The sequence below is a fragment of the Alosa pseudoharengus genome, unplaced genomic scaffold, assembly GCF_046254945.1.
Source record: "Alosa pseudoharengus isolate Yale_2024_CS ecotype anadromous, Long Island Sound unplaced genomic scaffold, YU_APseudo_1.1 YU_APseudo_1.1_scf_10, whole genome shotgun sequence".
Classification (NCBI taxonomy): domain Eukaryota; kingdom Metazoa; phylum Chordata; class Actinopteri; order Clupeiformes; family Clupeidae; genus Alosa; species Alosa pseudoharengus.
The window spans coordinates 23,145,422-23,170,777 of NW_027468565.1; the positions used below are offsets into that span (position 1 = coordinate 23,145,422).

General features: G+C 44.7%; 1 protein-coding gene across 2 annotated transcripts; it reads right to left on the reverse strand.

The window, feature by feature from the left end:
- Nucleotides 1-488: 488 nt before the first annotated feature.
- On the reverse strand, nucleotides 489-24,839 carry prickle1a (prickle homolog 1a). Of its 2 annotated transcripts, none has more exons than XM_076267823.1 (8): nucleotides 24,585-24,839; nucleotides 8,181-8,360; nucleotides 5,719-5,832; nucleotides 4,772-4,909; nucleotides 3,614-3,817; nucleotides 3,195-3,381; nucleotides 2,226-3,092; nucleotides 489-2,113 (listed from the first exon to the last, which is right to left on the reverse strand). In XM_076267823.1, the coding sequence occupies exons 2-8, from the start codon at nucleotides 8,349-8,351 to the stop codon at nucleotides 1,266-1,268; spliced, it is 2,529 nt and encodes an 842-aa protein (XP_076123938.1). In that variant the 5' UTR covers nucleotides 8,352-8,360; nucleotides 24,585-24,839; the 3' UTR covers nucleotides 489-1,265. The 2 variants fall into 2 exon arrangements, with proteins under 2 accessions (XP_076123938.1, XP_076123946.1); XM_076267831.1 differs by lacking the exon at nucleotides 24,585-24,839 and adding an exon at nucleotides 13,117-13,593.
- Between the last annotated feature and the right edge of the window lie 517 nt (nucleotides 24,840-25,356).

Sequence of the window (25,356 nt, forward strand, 5' to 3'; positions counted from 1 at the left end):
TTCTTTACTCGTGTTCTTTCTGTAAATAAACCAATGAATAGATATATAAAACCAAATTTAGATAGAGTTGTAGAAATATAGTTTATGAATAATCAGTCTTCAATAGTGGTTATGTATATTGAAAGACGGCAAACATCAAGAAAACATGCGCGTGCATTCTGACTGATTCAAGTATGTAACCCTAGGTTTATTTCTGTGTCAAAACATGCAAAGTGAGCTGAATAACTGCTGTTTGAAATCTAGCTACAGTGTTTTGATCCAGCTGAATTAATAGCTGGTCTCTCGTCACCACAGGGTTTCCAAAAATGCTGGTCAAAGTTGTTAAAGGGAAAAAATGGCCTGGCCACTATTAGAAATTTTCAAAATATGGTCATGTTGAAAAGCAAAATAATCAAACTTTGTTTTGAAACCTCTATAGCCTCAACACAAATACATGTTTGTGTGTAATGATATAATTTTATTATGAATTTATTTTATTAGCCTTCTTTTCCATGTTTTTTACATTTATAGAGATTATATGGATCTATTTGCAATATACCATTACCTATAAATACAATTCAACCCGACTAGGCCTGAGATAATAAGTTTTTGACCCCATTGATGGCCTTGGTACAAAAGAAACTCATACATGAAGATAGCATGGGTCAGAAGTAATGACCATATGTTACTTTATTATTTTTAAAACCCTGATTAACAAAAGCAGAACTCAAAACCATTACTGCAGGTCCAAAACTATTACTTGTAGCCAGAACATATAAAAACATCTTTTGAAACTCAGGGATATAAAAATATCAGTTTTACATCTTAACTTTACAGTATATACATTAATATTTGCACTGTTAAATAAGAATTTCAGTTTGTAAATGCTGTTTCATAAATATATTTTAAACCTGCCAATGATGCTTATTACTTATTAGTAAATGTCAACTGAAGTTGCATACTGAAATGCAAAAATGTTCTTAAAATGTGTTCATTGATACTCACATTGATACATTGATACTCATACAAGGAAGTGAGGATAGGAGCAGGCTCTCCTACTTTACTATATGTACTCATACAAGGAGTCATTTGGAATATGACATTTTCAGGTTTCCTACTTTTGTCAAACAGGGAGTTTAGTGTAAACACAGTTATAGAGCTCATCCAGGCCATCTCAAGTCCCCATCAACTTTAACATAAGGAAATCAATGCAGGTCTTTGAAAAGCGTAGTATTATACAGAGTGAAGAAAGCTGAAATAAAATAATAGAAGTTATAGTTGATGATCTATGAAATTATGCAGTTTTTGCCCTTATGTCCCCTTTTCTTTTTGGATTTTGTTCTTGGGCCAAAGTTGGGAGACACTTGGCTGGGTAGATCATCAGCGTAGTAATGGTACCTGGGTTGCCTAGGCTGCGGAATTGGCTGGCCCAGGAAGAACCCTTCCTCCTCTGATTCGGATGAAGAAGAGGAGCAGGTGGAGCACCAGTCATCATCCTCAGCCCCATAGAGCCCCAGGAACCTTTCCACAGCTGGGTTCTGCAGACCATAGTCAGAGGCAGCATGGGCTTGGGACTGCTGTCCATACTGCTGTGGGTTTCCGTGCCTGTGGTGGTCCTCTCTGAAGTAGACGCGGGCCCTCTCCTTAGGGGGCATGTGCAAGGCGTTGTCTGATCGCGACTTGCGACTCCTGCGCCGCCTGTGTCGGTGATGATGCTGGTGTTGCCGCTGGTCTGGCTCCTCAAAGTGATACACGCGTCGGCGAGTCCGTTCACTCATCGGTGGCTGGCGCACCTCCAGCTCGCTGTAGCGTCCATTGTCCACCACGTCATCTGAGAATTTGACCTGCTGGGGCTTGGACTGCGATCGCGTCCTACGCAGCACAGGCAGGTGAGGCAGTTTGGGCCTCGCCTCTGGTAGTGGCACCACCTCTTCTTCCTGCTCTTCCTCCACTACCTCCTCTTGCTCCAGCTCGGAGGTCATGCTCTTGAGGGAGTTGGCGCTCCTGTGGAGCATGGAGGAATTGAGTGTTCCCATGTTGCTGGTTTTCTCACAGTCCTCTACTTCAAGTTCAGGAAAGTTTTGTAATGAGTAAAGTAGTGGGCGATCTTTGCTGTCACCATCAACGGAAGCTCCTGCAATTATCAAAAGATCAGTCAAAAAAGCTACTAAAGAAACTAGAGAACATGTAACATTTTTAGAAACACAAGTATAGGAAATGCATTGAGCAGCAGTCTTAGATCTTACCTGTGATATTAGACAATGCCAAAGAGTCCATTGAGTCCCTCACACTCGCCGTGTTCTGCTTCAGTTCATCAGTAATGCACTCCAGAGAGTCGTTGTACCACTGCTTATCATTCCGCTTGAAGCCACTTGCACCATGCTCTTCCAGATCCAGCTCCTGGATCTTCCTGCTGCTTGCAGGGCCAGGGTGGCTGCCATAAGCCGAGTCTCCCAGGCCATCCTGGGACTGAGCCCAGTACATGTCCACCTGGTACTTCTTACTAGCCAGGCTCTGGCTGCTGCTGCCACCACCTGGCTTGGGTTCAGCCTTCGTTTTGACCTCAGACTCGTTCATCCACAGTTCTGTTGGCCTGGCGTCCTCCTGCTGCTGGAACACTCCGTGCTCTCCGAATTTGAGCAGGAGCTGGGTCATGTAGTCTTCATGCTCAGCCCACTCCTCATGGTCCTCAGGGGCCTCCTGCTCCTGCTCCTGCTCCTCCCTGTTCCCCCAGAAGTGGCCATCGGGGAAGCTGAGCTGAGACAGCTTGGTAGACAGAGTATCCTCTGCGTTTCCAGAGAAACCTGGGAACTTGTAGTTGCCAGCAGGGGAGAAGAGCAGCGACTGTCGGCACTGGTCTGCTGAGCGGCTGCTCTTTCCCATGCGCACGCTGCGGCGGGATTCGCGAGACCGGGCCGACTGGAAGGCCGAGTCTGAGGAGTCCGAAGCGTGGACGTCCTCTCCCATGCTGCAGGCCTTAGAGCAGTAAATCCGCCCCTGTCTCGGGAGGAAAGGGCAGCCCAGCAAGGAAGTCTTGCACTGGGCACAGCTAAAACATGTCTCAGTTGCGTGCCAGTGGAGGCCATCATATGTCATCTGAGCATGGTCCACACCTGGAGTTGGTAGTAAGGGTATTGATTACAAACTGGTGGAATCTCTCTGGTACGCATACTCAATAGGTAAAAGTCAACAAAGCACAGGCCAAGAGGACTTACCAATGTGCTCTCCGCATGCCTCACAGTACTCTGCGTAGAGAGACTCAAAGCAGCCACAGCAGTACGGCCGTCCATCCTTCATGATGTACCTCTGCCCACCCAGAATGGTCTCGCATTCGAAACAGGCAAAGTGCTTCATGTGCCAGTGGCGGCCCTCTGCCTCTGTGCATTCGTCAGCAAAGATGATCTAGGAGGGTGCAGAGTTTCCGTTAGATGGGAAGATGGCAAAGCTTGTATTTCACAGATTTTGGAAAAACTGTCAACTCTCTGCAAAGTCTCACTCCAGTATCTCTAGTCTGTTATTAACTTCTCTGAAGACGCAACAAATATACTGAAAAAAAGACTTGGCTGAAACGAAGTCCTTAATTAGGCTTCGCTCTGTCATGGATGTTAGTGCCGAACAGTGGAAGTAGACTCACCTCGTCACAAGCTGAGCATCGAGGCTTCAGCAGTTCTGCATGATGACGACCACAATGGATCTTGCCCTCATGGTAGAAGTATATCAGGTCCACCAGGAGCTCATTGCAGGTTGAGCATGCGAAGCAGGCAGGGTGCCAGCAGAGTGCAGGTCCAGCTCTGGAGGCAAAAACGGTCATCTCGCCACCATTGATACTTTCCCCACACTGTGAAGAAAAGAAAACCAGTCCATGAGAACCAGGAATCATATAAATCACTTAAATACTTGAATTTGATTGGTTGGTGCTGTGATTTGTGATTGGTTTGACAGTTCCTGTATCAGTATATGCGACCATGTTTTTCCCTCTTAAGTTCCCTGGCTGGCTATATCTCTCAACAGTAAATGATAGCAGGTCTACATGTGGCTTGGGAGAACGGCATGCTCCATGCCTCTATGCAACCACGGCTGGTACAAGATGACATCCACAGTCGTTTCCTGTCATTAAATATGGAGGCATCGCTGGAAACTGGGGTGTCATATGGCCACAACATTTCAGTGGCCCGCTGGTGAATAACGGTGGTGTTGTATCCCCTTCCATCTGTCTGGAGCCAAGGCAGTATGTGGCATCCCCTGTCAGAAGGAATTATGGCTGCAAGCTCTGTGGTCTGTTTTCCCTTATGTCTGTATGCCATGTGGGGACACAAGCTTGCCTGTTCGCTTGGATTCTACGACAATTGGACGACTAAAGAGGGTCAGAATGGCTATGAAATGAAAGGGAAGGCATGGACCTTTTACCCCATCAGTGAACTTTGGCCGCTTCAGAGGGATATGCTTTCATAGGGTTTAATGGTTTTTCCTCAGGCTGCTTTTCAGCCATTGTAAGAACTAACTGGATATTACTTTCTACTACATTAAGTATAGAATCAGCACAGAGTATAGATGATACTTTTGTTTGAAACGAGAGAAGACAGGCTGTGTTGTTTTAGACATAGTCAGAAAAGAAATGGAGGGGATATGTTTATGAATGTGCCAGTCAAAAAGAGTAGTATATTTGGAACATCAGAATGGCATTGACAACGTCAACATTGATTAACTTCTTCTTTGAGCATTCAAGAACAGATTTATGCATCATGTTCCCATCCTTTGTTTTAGAAGCTCAAGTAGTAAATCTGATACTCACATGATCACAGATGGCATGTACTACTGTCCTGGGCAGCATTTTGAGTGTCCCCCTCCCGAGTGCCTCCTTCTTGCGCTGCACGCTGAACATGTGCAGCTCCTTCTTCTCCTCCTCACTGAGGGACTGGCAGTAACGCACCTGGGAGAGATAAATAGAGGGGGAAGAGTGTTGGCTTTGTCAAACACATGAGAAAGTAGTCTTTTGGCACACAGACTAACAATGATCTCTCGCCACAAATCTGAGGTGAGGTCCATAACGACACGGCCTGACCTCGATTTACACCACCTCCTGTTTTTCTGCTATTTAACAAACACCCTTCCTCTCCTCGCCCCCAACCCCACACTAAACACCAGCCAAAGCCTTAACGAGAGTGAAAGGAGGGGCGTTTACACAAACTGGTTCCATGTTTAGAGTGAAATTAAGAGACGGATGACAGAAAAGGGGAAAAAAAACAAGTGGAGATGTACAAGCGAGGCTGTCTTGCCACTCAGCCCCAGTAAACAGTGATGGCATACATCCCCCCCCCAACCCATCAGTTTAACATATACTGCCACATCAGCCTCTGCTTGTAAACTGATGTTATGCCAGGAATCTTCACACCACATGGCGAGCATAGTCCTCCCCAGCAAACATCATAAAGTCAAGTCAAAAGAGTCTCATTCTTATGGTGCCGGCACCCATTGAGAAGGCAGATGAAAACAAAGATCCCCTCTGTGATGGCACCACCGGGAATGCTGTGGCCATTAAGCAGGCCTGAAAATCACAGGGTTTTACCAGTCGTAACAAAGCGTCCCACAGCCAGCACAGGTTCAAGGGTGTCTTTGAGGTGTTTGAGGGTGGGAAAAATGTTAGTGGGCTTGCAAATCCTTGCCCGTTACACTTTTACTAATGTGTGAGCCTGTTGTAGCATAGTTTTATGGTGCACCTTCTTCGGATTTTACTCATACCTCATTGTCGTGGGGAGGCAGTTGGTACAGGAGCTGCTTGATGCGGTATTTCTCTCCAGGGCTGTTCACGTAGGGAACCTTGTCCTCAGGCAGGCAGGAGAAATACAGCTGGACCTGTGGGAAGAGGTCAGAAACCCTCAGTTGTGTGGAGGCAAACGGCATGATGAAGTGTGTGCAAAAAACACCAAAAAAACATTGGAAGATAAAATTGAAAACGTCTATGTAATTTCCCACACAACTAACTTCAAAGCAAAGTCAAAAGGCAGCTCACGTCACACGAACATTGTTTAAATAAAGACCTTTCAGTATTGTCCAAAAATAGTTATACAATCATCCTATCACAACAAACATGCCTGGTCTCTTCAGCAGTTACCAGGAAGGTTGTGTGTGTGTGTGTGTGGGGGCAGGGGGGGGGGGGTGACAAGCAGCCTTTAGTTGTCACTCTGACCAGAACAGAACTGCTTGCCTGGACTGCCCCGTTGGCTCTTTGACCCGAGTGCAGTGAGGGGAGAGTGCTTTACGAGCTCTGGTCATTACAGCCCTCAGATAAAGAGGCCGAATGTGCCTGTGAGTGGAGTGGAGTGTCCATCCCTGCTGCAGCTAAGACAAGCTGCTGGAATGCCATTTAGTCTCTGACAATCAGGCATCGTCGTAAATTATGCACATTTTCATGCAGCTATTAGCCCGGCCCCTCTCCGCCACTCCCTCAGGGCTGTGCTGACCCAGTCCCGGGTCTGGGTCTCACCCTTGCAATGATCACCCATAATGTGCAGAGGGGCAATCCAGGGAATGGCTGCTATAAAGACATAAGACTTTTTTTCCCCCTGCATTTTACACAAAGCCCCAGCATGTTCAGATTTTAGGGGTCTCCTGGTGCTCTGGCCCTTTTCTCGCCCATCACTCTTGTTCACTGCAGCCCAGAGCGCTGCTGCTCAGGAGGGTGGGCAAAGAGAGAGCGAGGGCCTCCCCCATTGTTTTGGGAGAGTGCCACATCACAGCGCCTCCAGACACAAGCAGACTGTGTTTGCGGACTGGCCTGTAAACGAGGAGGAGGGGGGAAAAAAAGACGTGGCTTGCAGTGCTTTAGTGCGCTGTTAGCCAGCGGTTGGTACTCGGCCTTCGAGGCTCAGAGTCTGCCAGCTCGTGATAATCACTCACAGACTTTCCATGAACGGGTTTGTAAATAGGAAAAAACACACATCCTGTGTGTGTGTGAGCGAGAGAGAGAAAGAGAGAGTGACTGGAGGAGGGGGGGCCTCAGAGCTGCTCCATAAGAAAAAGAATGGAATAGACACGGATTCCTATAAATTAGAACATGCCTTTCCAACAGAGTCATTCTCGCGCTGGCTGTGTAAATTGATAGCTATTGGAACCACGCTCTCACTGATGGATCTCATGTGCCAACTGTAAGGCTTTAATGTAATGTTCCAGATATTTGGCACAATATTTTATTTCCAACACCTCCCATAGAACAAGACGTACTCTATCCTCAAACTCTTGACACATAACTTGTATTTTTAGACGAGGCTTTTATCGTCTGTTTTGGGAGTAGTCCCAGGATTTGACAGAAATCAACACTTTGATCATTTAAAATCCACACGCATCTATGAAATGTTTTATACACTTCCAAGTCCTTTCCTGTTATACAGTGGACCACTAGGAATACTGATTAATGTTTTCAGCATGGGCTGGGCTGCCTATGACCGTTGGCTGTCAGATTTTCAATTGGTACATCTGGGGCTAAAATTGTCCATTCCGCGTGGTAAAAAAAGTCACCATTCTCCTGTGACCTTTAACAATATTCTTATTGCAGCCTGTTAAAATTCACATGGTGGCAGAGTAAGTGTGTGAGTTAGTGTGACCTTCTCATAACCAACTATTTGAGGTTAAAAATAGTGTGTTGGCTTAATGACATCACCATTAGTGGGAGTAGCACTCCTGAGGACTTGAAAACAGAATCTGCTCAACTGAAATTAAAATGAATTACCATGCTAAATTCTGTGTCTAACAGAACAGAACTGAGTGTTTGAGTCATGGATACAGATTAAATTGACTAATTAAGGACATGTGTTAATCCACTGAACACATTGTTCAGTGTTATCTGTAGCATTAAAGGAAAACTCCGGCAATTTTTTAAAAATAGATCTCTGTTTCTCGAGGTCACCAAGTACTATTGGTACAAAACAAAATTAAACAAATCGGTGCTACCTAACAGCCTGATTTTAAAAATCTTTTTTCCCCTGAGCCATGTGAAAGTAGGCCAATGCATATTTTTAACACATTAGAACTCTATCTGTGGATTCTGTTTTCAAGCGTTGACTGGTCAAAGAAAAGAAATGCCCTATATAAGAAAAGTAATGCCCTATAAGAGTGAAGTAATGCCCTATAAGAGTGCTATATTCTCACAAGAGTATTCACACACAGGAAATGTAGGCAAGGGGAATGACGAGTTGTGACCTCACCTGCTCAGGACGCAGGCCTGGCGGTACCCAGGCGTACTCCTCCAGGGCGCAGCCGGAGTCGTCATCCGACGTGGAGCTCCGCTGGAAGCCAAAGGTGAGCTTGCTGACTTTCTGCTCCATGTCCAGTGGCCTCACGGCACCGTGGTAACCGGCTACGTTCTCCAGGTTCATCAGAGCGACCTACAGCGGCACAGCAAGTAAGAAAAACACATTAGTCAAATGTAAAGCAGCACACACACACACACACACACACGTATGCACACACACGCATGCACGCAAACTCTGATGTATGCCACAGCGCTGTGACTGCATTGTCACCACCACTGGAAGCACAATTATCCATGCAAACCTGGCTCCTCCGCAGAGAGCCCTATAAAAAGGCTTGGCCTATAAAAAGATTGCCATTTTACTGTCATAGCCAGTGTGGTGATGCATCACCCAGAGGTCGTGCCTGATGTGGTTTTGGTGACACTCCCATGTTCCAGCACATTTACGCAGGGACATTTTGTCTAGTTTAACAGCAATTTAATACAGCCCTTTTTGTCATGATGGGATTCGTCAGGAATTTTTATTGGTCTTTCCTACTAAAATGGGAGTATATTTTACAATACCTCATCCATATATTTTGTCCTTTTTGATTTCCTATATCTCCCCTTCATCATGCATCATGTATAATTAGCACCATCCAGACTAGATTTCAAAGAAGTAAGAAAAATGCTTTTGGTTTTCTCTTCCAAAGAAGAGCATCCCCAGTACCACATAGCCTGCCAGTGGAAGTGCAGGCCATGTGCAAATCCAGTCACATATGGAAAGTCTCTACGAGCAGATTCCCTCTGTCCCCCAGTGCACTGTGTGCCTGAGCCGTTGTTTTCTAACCTGCCAGAAAGACCAGGCCAAAATGGCCAGGGCGCGGACAGAGGCCCATTCCTCTGCCTTTCATCTCTGGGGGCAGCTTCACAGGAGGGGCGCAGGGAAACAGGTGAGACTGGCCAGGGGAGTGCACGGACATGGTCATCAGACCTTGACGCAATGCGGTGGTGGACACGGAGCACAGCGAGATCAAAGAGAGACACCCCCGCAGAAAACACACACACACACACACACACACACACACTGACCCAGAGTATGGGGCCACACTTGAGATCAATGCTGCAGACCGGACTGGAATGAGGAGAAGCTGCTGTTCTCTCTGCCACTACGCAAATCACCCCTCACCCCTCCTGCACGGCTCAATCACCCAGGAGATTTATTTCATGCCCACCATCTCATGACTGCAATAAAAAAAAATTGACATCCATGTCCTTGCAGCCTCACCCAATTGATGGCCCTATATAATGTTGGCGTCAAAGCCTGTGTTATGAGTTACCCCTTACTGTGGAAAGTGAGCAGAGCAATAGAAGAGCCCCATGATGCATATTGGGGAAAATAGATGGCTGTCCAGTTGTGCTTGTTGCTCAAGGCTGTAGGCTTCTGACTGTGAGGCTTCAATGGAGAATGGGCATTGGCTCCCCCACCCATTTGCCCCCCCCCCCCCAGGGCCCGGCAGACAGCTGAAAAAACCAGCCACACTTGACTGCTGGCTTTGAAGAACACAGACAAGATGGTCAGGGCTTGAAAAATATCTTCCTTGGAATGTCGTCCATGCATTGGCTGCCTGAAAGTGTGGGTCATATACACACGCCACCCCTCTACACACACACATACACCAAAAAAAGAAAAACATGACAAGAGCAAACTGTTGACAGTGTCAGCTGTATCTGCTGCACCCTGTTCTGCGTTTGGTGACGAGTCTTTCTCGGATAGCCCCACATGCCATTGCCCTGCTGATGAATGATTAGCTGCCTCCCAGGCGACAGCTACTGGCTATTCATAAACTGGCCACTCAAGGACAGGCAACAGATTCAAGTCATATCACACCACCACCAAACCAACAACAACACCCAGTGTCCTCCATGGAGCCCTCAGCTTTCAGGCACATAGCAGAGAAATATGATAAATGCCCAAACAAAAATGTATTGTTATCAAGCCCTCACGAGAGAAACAGAGACTGACACCTTATGTGGAATTCTCTGACGTGTTCTCCATTGAGAAGTGACAGAAGACAGGGAGGCCTGCTCTATCAGGCAGCTGTTTACTTCTTCTGTCTGTTTTATCTGCTAAATGAGGCCTGTTATCTCGGCCACTGGTATTTAGAGCCCCCCAAAAACCTGTCTTTAGATTGGGTCCCCAGCCAAAAGAAGAAGCTTCTTTTGTTGTATTCATGGTCATTCATGTGCTAACTACAACCCTGTTTTTAGGGTAAGTTTTTAGTACCAGCCAGTGTCTTTTTTCTCTATTGCAACATACTTCCAAAGAACGTGAGCCAAAATGAATGTTGAATGAAACTGAAACTGTCATAGGCTGGAACGTGTATCCAGTGCCACTGTGGTAGACACATTTCTTCAGCAGTTTTTATTTGGGGGGGTGGGGTCTGAAAACTTTCTCTCGGGGAATACACAGATACAGTATTTCATCCTTGATATGCAGGCAGACCCACCAAGTTGAATTGAAGAATAAAGAACAGTCAGGGCCGACGCCCTTCCCTTGAACCACATCCTTAAGTATGCTAATTCTATCCAAAGCAGTTGTCCACAGCGTTTCCTCCATTTCCACATTCAATCAACATTACAAGAGATGGGAGACAGATTAGACGTGTTCTGTTGCAGTGTAGGGATATACTAGCAGCTGGACTGAATGAAAAACAAACATATATTTAATGATCTGTTGGCAACGATGATCGTGTAGGCCCTGCATGCAGGAAGGGAGGCTGGGGGCCAGTTCCTGTGTGTGTGTGTGTGTGTGTGTGTGTGTGTGTGTGTGTGTGTGTGTGTGTGTGTGTGTGTGTGTCCTCCCACACTGCTGTGAACCCCTGCTGTACTAAGTGTTTAACAGGCCCTCTCTTTTGTAGAGGTACTTGTTAACATGGCTTTTGGGAGCCTGAGATGCATATCTTTCAGGTCCACCCACAGTGGGCTTATAGACCCCAGTGAGGGGCAGAAGTGGGTGGGTGTGGGGTGGTCCAGGGGCCCTAGAGGGGGTAATCGGGTGATCAAGCCTGAGAACTAGCCCTAAATCATATGGTAATAGACCCTCTCAACAATGGAGATGCATTTACACAAAAGTATGGGGAAAACGATGTTTTGTAACCTTGTTGGAGTGAGGATAGAGTGTGTGCAGACTCCTTTAGTTTAGCCCATAGTTCCTGCTTCACTTTCCTACAGTTTCATCTGATTTGTTTAAGTAATACCTTCGGGGGGAAATCTGTCAAAGCTTAAACCACTTCATCTAATTTGTTTAAGTAAATCCTTTAGGGAGAAATCTGTCAGCAGTTGCGAGGGATGAGCCTGTGTTCACCTTCACTAAGAAGAGTTGAACCCCTGGAGCACACACTAAATCAAAAGTGCCTTAGTATATAGGCATATGATAAAGGTGTGGGTTTTTGAACATTCTAACATAAGATTCCTTTCCGCAACAATTGAAGGTTCTAAAATTCTATGTTGAATTCAGTGAACCCAGAAATTCTTTAGAACATTCATTTTCCAACATTCCCTTCACACCGGTGTGACGGTACACCTTTAAGAGTTAATTATAATCTAGTCTGCAACTCCGAGTCCTTAGACAGCTACATACATTTGGTAGTACATCAGAATTCGGGAATTCTCCATACTGATTAGAAAACATTTTCACAGCTTCAGCACAAGCCATATGAAAGCTCACAATTTTTAATGAGACGATTCTCACAGTGTGTATTTGAATGATGAGGCAAGATGTAGTGCTTCTGGTGGTTACTCTTTTCATCAAAAGTGTTTTATGACATGTCTGAGCTACAGATGCCACAATATTTCCTGTGGTGTTTCTGGCACATTTTGTGACATATCTGTTGCTTCTGTTGGAAGGAACCATTTTCACACTAGATCTGCATTTAGACACGTTGGGCTTGTTTTGCTTGGAAGATAATTAAGTAAAGCCAAAGGCTTGTTGGTGCTTCAAGAACACAGCACGGAGTAATGGCACAATTGTAAGAATAGGACATTTGAACACAGGATCGGCAGAGCCAGCTTGCACAATTCATAATGGAGTCCATATGCTATTTTCCCCTACAGTGCATCCAAAAAACGTTGCAGACGCATATTGCCCAAAGCTTACAAGGTTTGACACAAAGGAAATGGAAAATTACTATTACAATATCATCAAAGCAAGACTAATGTGTGAGATGTATGTCTTATATGTCTGCCGTGTGTGGCCAAAACTAAATATTTAATATCAGGTCTTTCAAAGAGTCTGAACTCAAAGACATGGAATAGAAATACACAAAACAGAGAGACCACATGTGACGACTCATTTGAGATAGATGAGCCTGTCCCAATGTGGAGAGGCAAGAGGCAGCATTTCGGCTGACCCTATCAGGGCCTCATCCATCATGGAGAGTATTATTCCAAGGCCAAATGGTCGTGAGGCTTTCCCCTGTGGAGCGAGGCAGCTTGAGAGAGACCACCTGCATGCATCCCCTGACACACATGTGCTGTCGGCAGACAGCTGACAAGCACCCTCTGGTCACAATCATCAGACCCATCCAGCTGAACCACACTGCCAGTGTGTTCATACACACACCTTCCTCAACACCCTGACACCTCTTAGACTCTACAAAGCTATGTTTAAACCACAGCTAATGAATTTGCACCCCTTAGTCATGTCAACCTGCATGGTACAAAGTGATATCCAGCAACCTGAAAGTAAGCTTGCATCTATGGCTTTAGTTTGATAGGTTTGATATCACAAAGAATTTGCTTGGAAATATTTCCTAATAATGTTGCTTAGCGCAATACTTCTACAGTGATCAAACCAACACATTTGCTGCCCTGGACAAATTTCTCCAAACTCCAAAGACTTGTCTTACCTTACTGAGCAACAGACACCTGGCTGGCAAAATTTTTGATGTGTCCTCTGTATGCTTCCAAGTCTCGGGGCTACATGTCTTTGGGCTTTACCACATGTACGATTGTCTACATCCAAGACAGGCAATCTCCAATCCTTGGTCCAGAACTTTTGCATCCAAAGCTGTCAGCTTGACTACATCCCATATCAAAGGGAGAGAGTGTCACACGCTCTGGCGCCTATGCCTGTATGTCTGTGCCTGTGTGGTGTGTGGTGGGGAGCAGGTCAACCAGATGGCTGTTTCCTTTACTCTACTAGTCCCACAGTGCCAGCGCCAGCTCTGAGCCACTCCCCCCTGACCAGGGCTCAGCCAGTCAGGATGGGGCATTCACCCTTTGCGACCCAACCTATCGCACTTCAAACACTCTTCAAATGAGGTCCACCGGGGAGTCCGCCCCTCCTCAATAGCTCCAGTTTCTCTCCTGAAGTGAGCTTTCCTCAGAAACTCCCTTCTTCCTAAAAATGTTGGGTTCCCTCTCTTGACGTCTGCTGCTAGTTACTTAACAGCTCACACATGTCAGTCCATGTGTTACTATGCTACATGTAAATTGTGCCGTCTTGCAGAAATCCTAAAAGTTTTGTGGCTGTAAAACGATTAAGTTGTGAACAATACAAAATGAACTGGGTTTCTTCTCACAGCAGTGATGCTGTCTTTATGCTTAAATCCCTCTGTTTTACATGGGTTGACCAGTGTAGTGAGAAGTGAATGTCAAAGGCCAGAATTAGTCTGTGCTCTCTTACAAGAGGCTGAATGGGTCTCATCTAAAGTCCATCCCTTACTTCCCAAGTCAACAATGATGTCAGCAGGTCCACACCACTGTGATGGAAGAATTGCCCCCCATGGAATCTTGAGCCCTGCTTAACATATGAATGAGACATGTCCCTATCCAAATCCACCACTTCCATGAGGAAGTTTCACTATCAACCTTGTGATTGTATGAGGAAATGTATGTTGCCTTCGGGGAGTCCGAACTTTTTATACGCCTTCCTGTGATTTACTCTCCACAGAAACCAGATTCCATTAGTCATCTTGAAGGCTTGAATCGCCACCCTGGGATTAAATGACAAATGCTGTTGGAATCATTGTGAGTCTGACAAAAGCTCCAGGCCAGACTTGGAACAAAACCTGCCTTTCTGTCCTGTGCCAAATCTGGTGCCCTAAGAAAAATGACCACAGGTCATCCATTGATGCTACAAAATAGATTGGAGGAGCCTTGGAAAAGCATCTTGTATTGCATGCATGCATCTGACTTGTCCTTCAGTTAAATTCTGCTCAAACAGAGACAGCCATGCTTTCCATGTATAGAGCTGAGAGAGCAGAATGCCCCCAGAATTGGAAAGTAGAGGGACAGTTGACCTCATCCTCTCTCCCTCATTTCCTGTGGAATGTGAAAAAGGTGAAGGCCTTCCTGTTGTTTCAATAAACAAAGCTCAGAGTTTAGGCTCAGGTTGTGGCCACCGGACCCCATGTCTCCTAAACGGGGGAGGAAGTTATGAAATCCAATCCCCCTTTCCTCAGGGTGGTCTTTATTGGTGACCCCAAACAATTCACTTTTCACAGCAAAGCTACAAGAGTACCATCATGCTGTGGACACTCTTAGCAAGGGTGCTTGTATGCTAGTATGAATATTTACAGGAATTATCAATTAACCAGTATTTCACAGTGCCCTTTGTAACTCTGACTTCAACTTTATATATTTTTAAAAAGCTGAAGTTTTGTATGTAATTTCGAACACATTAAAACTAGTATATGGGAAAAAGACAGAAGGAGTGAGGTTTTTCAGGTTTGTGAGGAGGTATGTGACAAAGCCATTGTTGCAGTCAAGGCCACAGAGTTCTATTCACAGCAGGCTCCAGGCTGAACTGCAGTCCTTTGTGCAAACGCAGAGTTTGCACCCTGTTACATTAGCAAGTCTTTGAGGGAGAAACAATTCCACATCCTGCAAGGGTGGGGTGCTTTCATGTGTTTTAAGGTAAGCATTGCAGAAAACAAAATGCTGTGGTGCCTACATGCCAAAATGAATGAGCAGAAAATACAAAGTGTAGAGCAACAACTCAAGCTGGGTGCAAAACCTAAAATCCTAAAGATAGGGATGCCTTCCAATGGCTTTTTGTTATAGGTTGAGATACAACATTTTTTAAATTCCCATTAGGTATGACTGGTAATGTGATGGGTTGGTACTTCAATCATACAAGTAAACCATTATTGTTAACTATGCCTGCTACTAGTGGCAAGTCATGGAGGGGGGGGGGGGGCATAAATGACAATACACTAAAGAGATTTGTGAAATGCATCGCAGTGATCTAACAGGTTCTAATGGAAGGACAAAGACTCTTCAATTGACCATTGACACTAAACAATTTGTCCAACACCACTCAAATTCTCAGAGTACTTTAAATCAAACAATTCAGGTTAAACTACATTATTTTAACCCATCATTTACAGCTGTGCATCACACATTTAATAAAAAAAGAAAGAGAAGTCATTAAGAAGAGGCTATTACATCCAAGTCTATCCAAATACACATCCACTAAAAGGGGATGGGGAGGGGAGTTTGGTTTGCTGGTGGCACACTAAAAGTGGAGAACTATTGTTAGAGAGGGGTCTTGTTTCACAGTTCAGGGTTCACTTGAGATACTTGTGAAATATAAAACAAGACAAGCCACATATCCCTGACCTCTGACCTTTTGTGAGCGCCCAGCGAATCGTAAATCTCTCCCCTGCTTTATGGCCCCCCACCGTCACGACTACAATGACCCCAACAGCACCTCACACCTGGCCCTCACCTCAACTGTAAAAGGAAGAATGAGAGAGGGCAAAAACCAAGGTTCTGACCCAACATGTCCCAACACCCCTGAGAGCTTGCCTGCCAACATGCTCCAACAGTTAAAGACCTGACCACTGTGGATAGCACTGGATTCTTGGACAATATAATCCCTCAGGCTCTTGGAGATCAGCAAAAAGCAGACCTGCGAGGGCTCATCTCAAAATCCTCCCAGAAATAACATTTAATCAGAGACTGGCTGGCCCAGTGATACGGTTCAGTTTTCACTGGTCAGTGGTCAAATGCAATCATTCCTAATAATAAGAATTACAGCCTTTGTAATTACATTGGCCTAGCATAACTCTTTCAGGAACAATTATTCAATAACAAAACTTCATTTTTTTCTGGCATGACTCGGATTCCTGCTCACGCATGGAGAATTGGCTGATCTACTGTAGTGTAACAACCTAATGGATTAAAGTACTTTCCTTATGTTGGGAGTGAACCATGGAAACAAGATGCACTGTAACAGCACTACGGAGGACTCTTCGTCGGAAGGTCAGAGTGCTGTATGCCCTTACATTGTATTGCTATTTACTACTGTCCCCAGCCTTTGTTGAGTGTAGCACCCAGTGATGAGAGCCATCTTATCATAAAAGTAGGGCTGTCTCAAGGCTTAAATGACTTGCCAATGGCCATTATCAGGGGGCAGCCACAACAAAAGGTGCAGTCATAAAGGACCATAAAACCCTATCACTACTGTAATAACAGCCCTTTACGCCTAAAAGAGGAAAAGGTCAACTGGTGGAGCTGACTCTGCATTGATATTGACTTAGGGAGATTGGAACTGACAAACTTAGGTCAGACAGTGTGGTGGTTACTGGTATAACCCTCAGATAACCCCTTAGACAATATCTCCCAAGGAAGACCAGCCTCAGCAGAATGTGAGCCACATACAGCTCTCCCCTGACAAACGTATGTCTAAACACAGAGCCAAATAATGAATAAGTAGGAAAACCACACTTGACCTTGCTTGAGGTCATTTCATCCTGCAGTGAATCTCACAAATCAGTTAAGGAGATGATATATCATGCTATGACCATGGCTAAACCTTTGTTAGAAATAAAACAAAAATAACAGACCTATAATCAATTTATATTGGACCAATCACCAAACCAAATCACATGTTTCATTTGAATAAATCCAGAAGTAATGGGAATATTACATTGGCCTTTATTTGTTGTGGTGGAGGGATAGCTAACAAAAACTTAGTGTGCATTTCACCTTAATTCTAATTAAATATGAACTTATTATTAGGTTTGTGCGCTGTTTTGGCAGAGTTGGTATATTAGTATAACCTCCAAAAGCACATTACAGTGATTTAATACATGTTAAAGTTTTGCCTTATTTAGCAGTCAGTGGCTGATTTCTGTATGTGTTGCTTTTTTGAAAGTCTATTTAAAACTATGTTAAACCATATAGTGAATCTTAACTTCAAGTGAAACACTATTGATAAGGATGTCTTGGTTAAATCATGGGATTTAGACATCGTATTTTACCCCTTATTTGACACCCACTTACTCAGTTGTAAAATCCAGACCTCATTGGGGACAATGGGAAGTGAAGCGTCAGAGCTCCCTGAGCAATTAAAAGGAGGAAGCTCTTTTACTGGCTGACACTATAACCCCACAAAGACTATGTGGCAGTCTGCACATAGACTTGGCGAATGACCTCTTCAACTGTACACACTTACACACACACAGACACACACACACACACACACACACAAACACACACTCTCTTAGAGACATATACATGATTTCAAATCACTGTATACAAGCATATGTACTATTATACTGCATCTCGGTATGGTTAACTTATAAATAAATTGAACTGTAATGCTCACAATAGTGACGTATGTGATTTTGCCATTCCATTTAATGTTGTAATCAAACTCATATACCGAACTCCTTTCTACTGCAAACTTTTTAAAACTTTTTGTAAGTATTACATACACATACATAATACCCAAACCAGATACTAATTCAGTTTAGTGGATTCTCATAAAGCGAAAATATTCAAGCACAGGGAAAGTCGATCCCCATAAAAAGACAGCACTTGACTCGGTGACACCCAATGGAGGATATATCTTTCTTTTAAATGCTTCAAGACAGAACCAAATGACTCAACAAATACATAACATCTGGCACTGTGTCTTTCCCTGCCTTGATCCTTGTTTCGACGATAAGTGCTATATCCAAGCATGTCAGGGAGACCATTTCCTGTTCGTGTTTCGCCCAGAGCGAAACTGGCACAGAGCTGTGTGGTTGTAGGTGGGTGTTAGTGACTGGGAATCCAGTCTGTGGTGGGGCCAATAAAAATCAAGATGGCTCCTCCTGATTCCCACACATGGGAGTCTTACCTCCAGCCACAGGGCTTGGGGAGAAAAAAAAGCAGGCCAATGCTGTTAGCCAATAGTACGAAACAGTTAAATGTTTCTCAGTCGGGATCCCACTAATCATTAACATTCCTGGTGAGGCACTGCACTACAGTGCTTTATAACTGGCTAATTAAACACATGCTCCAGTGGCATTTCACAGAGGGAACAGTCACCGGGGTAAGTGGGGATGCTTCATTTTAGCCCGGCTTAATTGGGCACAATTTAAGTCATTAGGGGTGGTGGTAAAGTCAAAAGAAAAAGAGGGAGAGAAAGACTAAAGTGGCTGAATTATACCGGGGGCCCCTAAGAGAAACATCCCTGACTCTGATGTTGGCCCCTCAGTCTTTTAATGTGGAAATGGATCGCAGGTATGCCCGCTGTAGAGCTGAGGGGAAAGCGCCCTCTCATGTGAGTCCAACAGCTCCATGATTAGGACCATTTATCCTGACACGGACACAGGGGGGAGCAGACAGTCGCGTTGACCATGGCAATGGTCTGTGATGACCTTGCTTGCCAAGTAACCAGCTGTGATAGCCATTGTTGTCAAACAAAAAAGGGCCCCTTTTATTAGGCCTGTGGCTGATGGGCTCTTTTTTTTCCTGACTCAGGAACTTAACTTCCATGCAACAGGCCGTGTTTCATAAACACAGCATCTTCTATCAGCCTTTGCCTTTGCAGTAAAAACAACATTTATCCCTTCTATTAGATCAAGAGGCCCTGCTTACTACAACAATCACCTTAGACCTAAACACACGTAAGTCACACGGTTAAAAAGTTAAAGCCACCCGTAACTAAAGGCAGACAGCTCAAAACATGAGACACTATGGAATAGCAATCCAAAAAGACATGCTTTGGCTGATGAATCACAGTACACTTGGTGTTGACAAAATACAAACCAGAGCTATTACTGGCCAAACATCTTGGAGGGGCTTTTGTGGGAAGTGAATAGAAACCAGGCTGGGGCATCTGTTATCACCGAGAGCAGATTACACATACCATGCTACCCTGCATCAGGTATACTTTCAAACATCAGAGCCATGCTGCAACATCCCATCGTGGCATGTCTGTTAGTGTGTATGGTATGTGCCTGGATCAGTGTGTGTGTGTGTGTGTGTGTGTCTGTGTGTGTGTGATGATGATACGATGATGCCTGCAAGTGCACATCTGGTTGGCTGTCTCCTCGCCGCTGTTTTTCCTCATCCGCTGATCTCCAACAGGAAGGTGGTGCAGAAGCATTCCAAACACAAACAGCTCCCTTTGAACCTCGCGCTCTCCCCCTTCTCTCTGGGGGCTGCCATGTGGGCCGTGGCCAAACAGACTGGCCTTTGTCATCCCTCCGCACCATTGTGGGCCGTTGGGTTTGCTCTGCAAGCTATGTGTCGTCCGCTCGGCTCAGCTCTGCTCGTCTCGGTCAATATTGACCCACCTGTCCACCCAGCCTCGGGTCGACCATTGCTTGGACCGTAAAACCACATGAATCCACAGCATAGCGGAAGCCGGGAGTCCAAAAACAAAGACCAGCAATGACATAATACTCGCATGCTTTGAAGTGGCCGCAGTAAAGATACATTTGTTTGAATTGACCGGTCCTGTCCAACTGGTGAGGACAATCCAGATGTCGAGGCCTGAGCCTGAGGAACAGGCAATGCAGAGCAGGCCTTTACTTGTTTAGGTTCCCCCTCAGGTGTTCTAAGATGCCTTACTATGCACCCAGGAAAAGAACATGTTTTTTGGTAGCATTCTTGTTCAAGATTGTTGCATCATTTTTTCTTTTCTTTTCACATCAAACTAATATGAACTTACAGTGCTGACTTGACCAATTTAGTGAATATCCTGAAATCTAAAACTTAGAATGTATACATTGCTCTTCCACTAGGTGAGAGGCACCACATTTCCACCTAACTGCTGAGAGAATATCACCAGAAATATATTCTAATATACCTTAAGTCTATTTAACCCCAACATATTTACTTGGGGTGGTGGACAGTCAGTACTCGAGGAAGCAAACAGTGAGATCTATTGGTGAAACCTGACATTTTTACTGTGTTGGCCTGTGTTGGCCGAGCTCCTGGCTCCATGTCCAAGCATACCTGATTTCCACTGGGCTGTCCTTTATAAAGTGTGCTTGGTTATAGCCCAGCACGTGAGAAGTGGACGGTGCTATAAGCTGACTTTCACATGGAAATAGGCATTAAGGAATGTGATGCCGGCGGTCGTGCGGTCGGTTTAAAGAAAAGTTACATATTCATTTTTTCGCTCTGCTGGACTTGACTGATGAATTAGGTTATGTTTGAAAATGAGAGCACACTAATACATTTGGGATTTGAGATCATTCTTGTTTAGAACAGAATGACTCAATAGTGGTACCAATTCTGTTACTATTTTTAGAAATTCTGACATCAGTCTTTACCAGAACAGCATGTGTACAAATATGAATGTGTACAATTCTAAATCACACACTTCTTTAAAATAATTTGACATTTTAATCACATTACTCCGTGTGAAGAATTCAAGGAAATTGCTTGCATAGCCCTGTTCAGTGGAGTCCTTAGGTGGTTGTATTTTGATTCCTTTTGACCTTTCCCATATCATCAGTCTGGCCTGACAGATCCCCCTCTGACAATCACAACATGTTGGCTGGAATGAGGAGCACAGGAAAGGGAGGGGCACACAAGTTTGGAGCACTTTGAGCCGGGGGTCCGGAAAGTGCTGGAGGATTCTTTTTCGGCGGATAGCTCGGGGTGTTTTATGGCTCACTGGAGGCCAGATGTTTACTTTTTTTGGTCTCTCCCTGATACTATGTAATTACAACTTTCACAGTAGTTGGTGTGATTCTTTTGCTGCTGTTTCCATATCCAAAAAGAAAGCCAAACAACCCCAGCACAAAAATCCTCCCTGAAATTTCCCTTTAACTTGTGCAGCAAATTCACATCATCTTGTCCATCAAAAAAGAACTTGAGATTTATGTGGTTTTGAGTATAATAATGGATCATCATAAAAGGTACAGGAGCATTTTACATGCAGGTGTACATTTAAAAGTGTTGATACAATGAATGCAGGAACAAAAACACATCATATTTCATATGCGCTTTGCATGGCTGATCTGGAATATGTGTGAGTCTGCATATGATATGTTAGCGCTCTGTTGGGGATAGACTTCAGCTCCTCAGCTGCTGCCTTCAAGGGTCTACACATGTGTGGAGCATTCATCACCATGGTGGTCTGATGCTTAGCCACATTTATGCTGCGCAGCACTGGATTACCGCAGACCTGGTGTGACATTAAACTCGCCGCCAAGGATGTGTTCCAGCAGCATTAACTTTCAAGTGCTCGTAAACAGCCAAGGCTGGAAGCGCTAAATCACTGGCCACCTCTAATCAGCTGCAAATAATATGCCTCTTCCCCATGTGTTTTCAACATGGAGGTTCTCCCTGTCTCTCCTCAATGTTCAGACATCCAGTTTCGAAGTTGGACAGCGCAGCGTGAAGAGAGACAGGCCCTGCATGCTCATAGCCTGACCACTGGTGATTACGCCACCAGCATCTGATGTTGGGTTTATTTTGTTCCCGGTTCAGTGACCACAGTGTAAGACCACGCCTGATGTTAAAGGGGGCCAAGCGTGGCAGCTGACGTGTGGAGGGAGTGACCACGTGCGCACACACACACACACACACACACATAGACCACCATTTCGACAGGCCACATATTACGGGGTCCTGCTGCAGCCCCACCGCAGAGAGGCATTTACGGGGCGATGAGCTCCAGGGCTCTCCGCTGGGCCGCCAGGCGGAAGTGCGCTGCCCGTCACAGGCGCTCTTCATCTCTGCCATGAAAGACAGTGTTATTCCGAGAGGTCCGAGTGGAGTCTGGCTGGCTCCACTGCCACCCCCCCCCCAACAGCCTCATCCATCCACACACACACACACACACACACACACACACACACACACACACACATACACACACACTTCTTCTCTGGGTTGGCTTGAGCCCAGTCTTGGGATAAAAGCCTGCCAGAGTGTTTGGGTTTAGGGCGATTTACACGGCTGCTAGGTGATTAATTCTGGCTCCGCACAAACATGCCTCTGTGTGCGTCTTGTGGGTGCAAGGCCCTAAATCAACAGCGTATACATGCTGGTACTGCACTTACACTTTCATCACTCACATATGCACACACACACACATGCGTGTGCACCCCCTAACCCCCCCTCCACACACACACACACACACATACACAGACATATATAGACAGGCACACACACACATACACACACACACACACACACACAGCCTGCATGGCCCTTTGGCCCACAAGGACATGGGTTCCTCTGTTTATGTTCCCTGTCCAGCTTACTTTTTGTAATCTCGGTGAAGCCACACATGTCGCTGTAACATACACAAATGAACTCACACACAGCAATGATGTGCCGATGTGCATCCACTCGACAACTTGGCATATATATCAAACAAAACACATCTGCAATCAGGAGGGCTTATGCAAGAATTATCACTGTCCCATGGCTGTTAAACAGCTGATAACATTTCAGGAGAACTGCTCTCAAATGTGGTCATGGCTATTCACCATTTGTTTGTTCATAGCCCCAGTCATAATCACAATCCAAAATGGACAATATCACACTGTTATCAACTTTAAATATTACTTTAAAGAGATACGTTTAAGAATAAGTGTGTGTGCAATACGTGATATTTTTAAACTGCAGAAAGGGAAACAAAATCCAAAGATCAGAATTTCCAAGAAATCAAAATAAATGTATTTAGCTTCCTTCCAACCAATATATCAGATAAGGTATCTCATTAAGCTCGTTAGTTTGCACAATATGAAGGAAACTACTCCTTCTTCCTCCTTGCGTTTCAAGGTTGACTTCATACTACACGTATGGCATCTTTCTCTGCTCCAAACGAATGTGCGGATCACAAATAAGACCCTTGCAGCCACCAACATGTCCACTAGAGGGCATTACTATATAGGCTTCTCGTATGCTCAATCCTACACCATCTGACTCACTTAGACAGTCCCACCTTTTCCCTGAACAATTGCTTGTCATGAAGTCGTGAGCAGTTTGTCACTGTCTTGAAAGTTATACCACAAAATAGAACGGAAACATGGGAGGCTCCAAATAAAGGGCCCAGTTTATGGGGGGTAAATAATCAACCCTGGATCAAATCCCCAAACTCCTTTAAATGTAGATGTGCATAGGCTCAATCATGTAATGTGACCATACAGTAAAGAGCACTTAAGAGACTGAATCTGTTTTGCGGTTTCTCACTTCCCTAGTCTACAGCCTCCGCGTTGCTGCACTGGGACTTGCAGAGCGTCAGAGCAACAATGTTCTTTCTCCTGTCTCTTCAACGACTGTATAGTGACAGATTTTGGGCCGGTGGTATGGACATATACCATTCAAGCATGCAGCGAACAGGCTTAGCTATTCTCCTATTCATTGTATTCAGAGGGCTTTTAATGATTCATAATGGATCATTGATGCGTTTTCCTTCACACCCTGACTAAAGGTTAAAATAGGCTAAAGGTTGAAACAAAAACATTATAGGCCTATTTGCATCTGAAGTTTCATTGAGTCCTCATGAGGAACAGTTAATGAAAAGTTGAAGTTGAAATCAAATTGTTGCTTTGTTTGTCTGTGGTTTCGCCTATTGTAATGGTCGTCGTACATTCGTCGTAAGAATATGAAATTTACTTTAAAGTGGATAAAAATCCTCACAAGGGACCGATACACGTATGTCAAGACTCGAGGTTGGTACACGACAGACAGACAGCAAACTCGCTGCGCCGACCAGTTGTCACCAAAGTGACAGGCAACAGCTGAGTCCATACATCTGGAACCCTGGGCAGCGGCACTGCATTGCCTACACCCGATATGCTCTTAACACCCAGTTTGAAGTTACCCACAGAATAAAATCTTCTTTCATTTAGCCTATTTACCCCAAATGAATCCTGTGACTTTCCATTTGAATTATCATACAAATTGGAGAGACAACACACATTCTCGGATTTAAATAAATCAACGCATGACGTTGTGGGAAAAGTTGGTAGGCTAATAGTAGAATACTTTTGTTGATAGCCTACTAACTAGCAATATCACACAAATTCGTTAAAACTGCGTAGCAATTTATTCAAAACCCAGCTAAACCCTGATACTGATGAAAACATGTCATAACAAGACTATCAAAGATGAACTGTAAACTCACCTATTATGTCTTGTTTCTCGGCGGCAGTCAAAGTATCCTGAGCCAGATATTCCTTTAATTGAAGACGCAGTTTACTTTGGGTCTCATTTGACTTATACGTGTCCACAAAGTCAAGATAAACGTGTCTGTCTCCTCGGAGCAATTATAATCGATATCAAAATCGGCTAAATGTAGGACATGGCATGCTTGAATGACACCAAAACACAGACAACTTCAGATGTCACTGAATTCATGAGTACACAACTCGCCAGTGGTCCCGGGGCTTTACGCACACTGAAATGACATTAACATTGCTCCCAGCCTATTGGTTTAAACATGCACCCCCCCCCCCCCCCCCCCCACACTCCGCGGAGTCCGCGCAAGAGAGAGAGAGAGAGAGACGCACACATTTTTGTCTTCCAGAATAGGCAGAAATGTTGACGTTTTCGTAACGCTGTATGCAAAAAGAGTGGATAGATGTGGGCTAATTACCTTTCCATAGGACTTAGCGTGGTTAATTTCCATATATTTATTTTATTGGAGGACGATGCAAATAAGGGATAAACATGACCTCAACTTATTTTCGCAGAGAAAACGCTATCGCTATCGCTTTTTAATACTACCCACAATACCACATGGCTAGGTACAAAAAGACCTGTTCGGGTACGTGTGTAGATGTAATATACTATTCCTGTCGTATTCTGCATTCGGATTCATTCATGGGTAGTAAACAAGGTTTCTCTGTGTGCAGTTTTCATTGATAGATAGATAGATAGATAGATAGATAGATAGA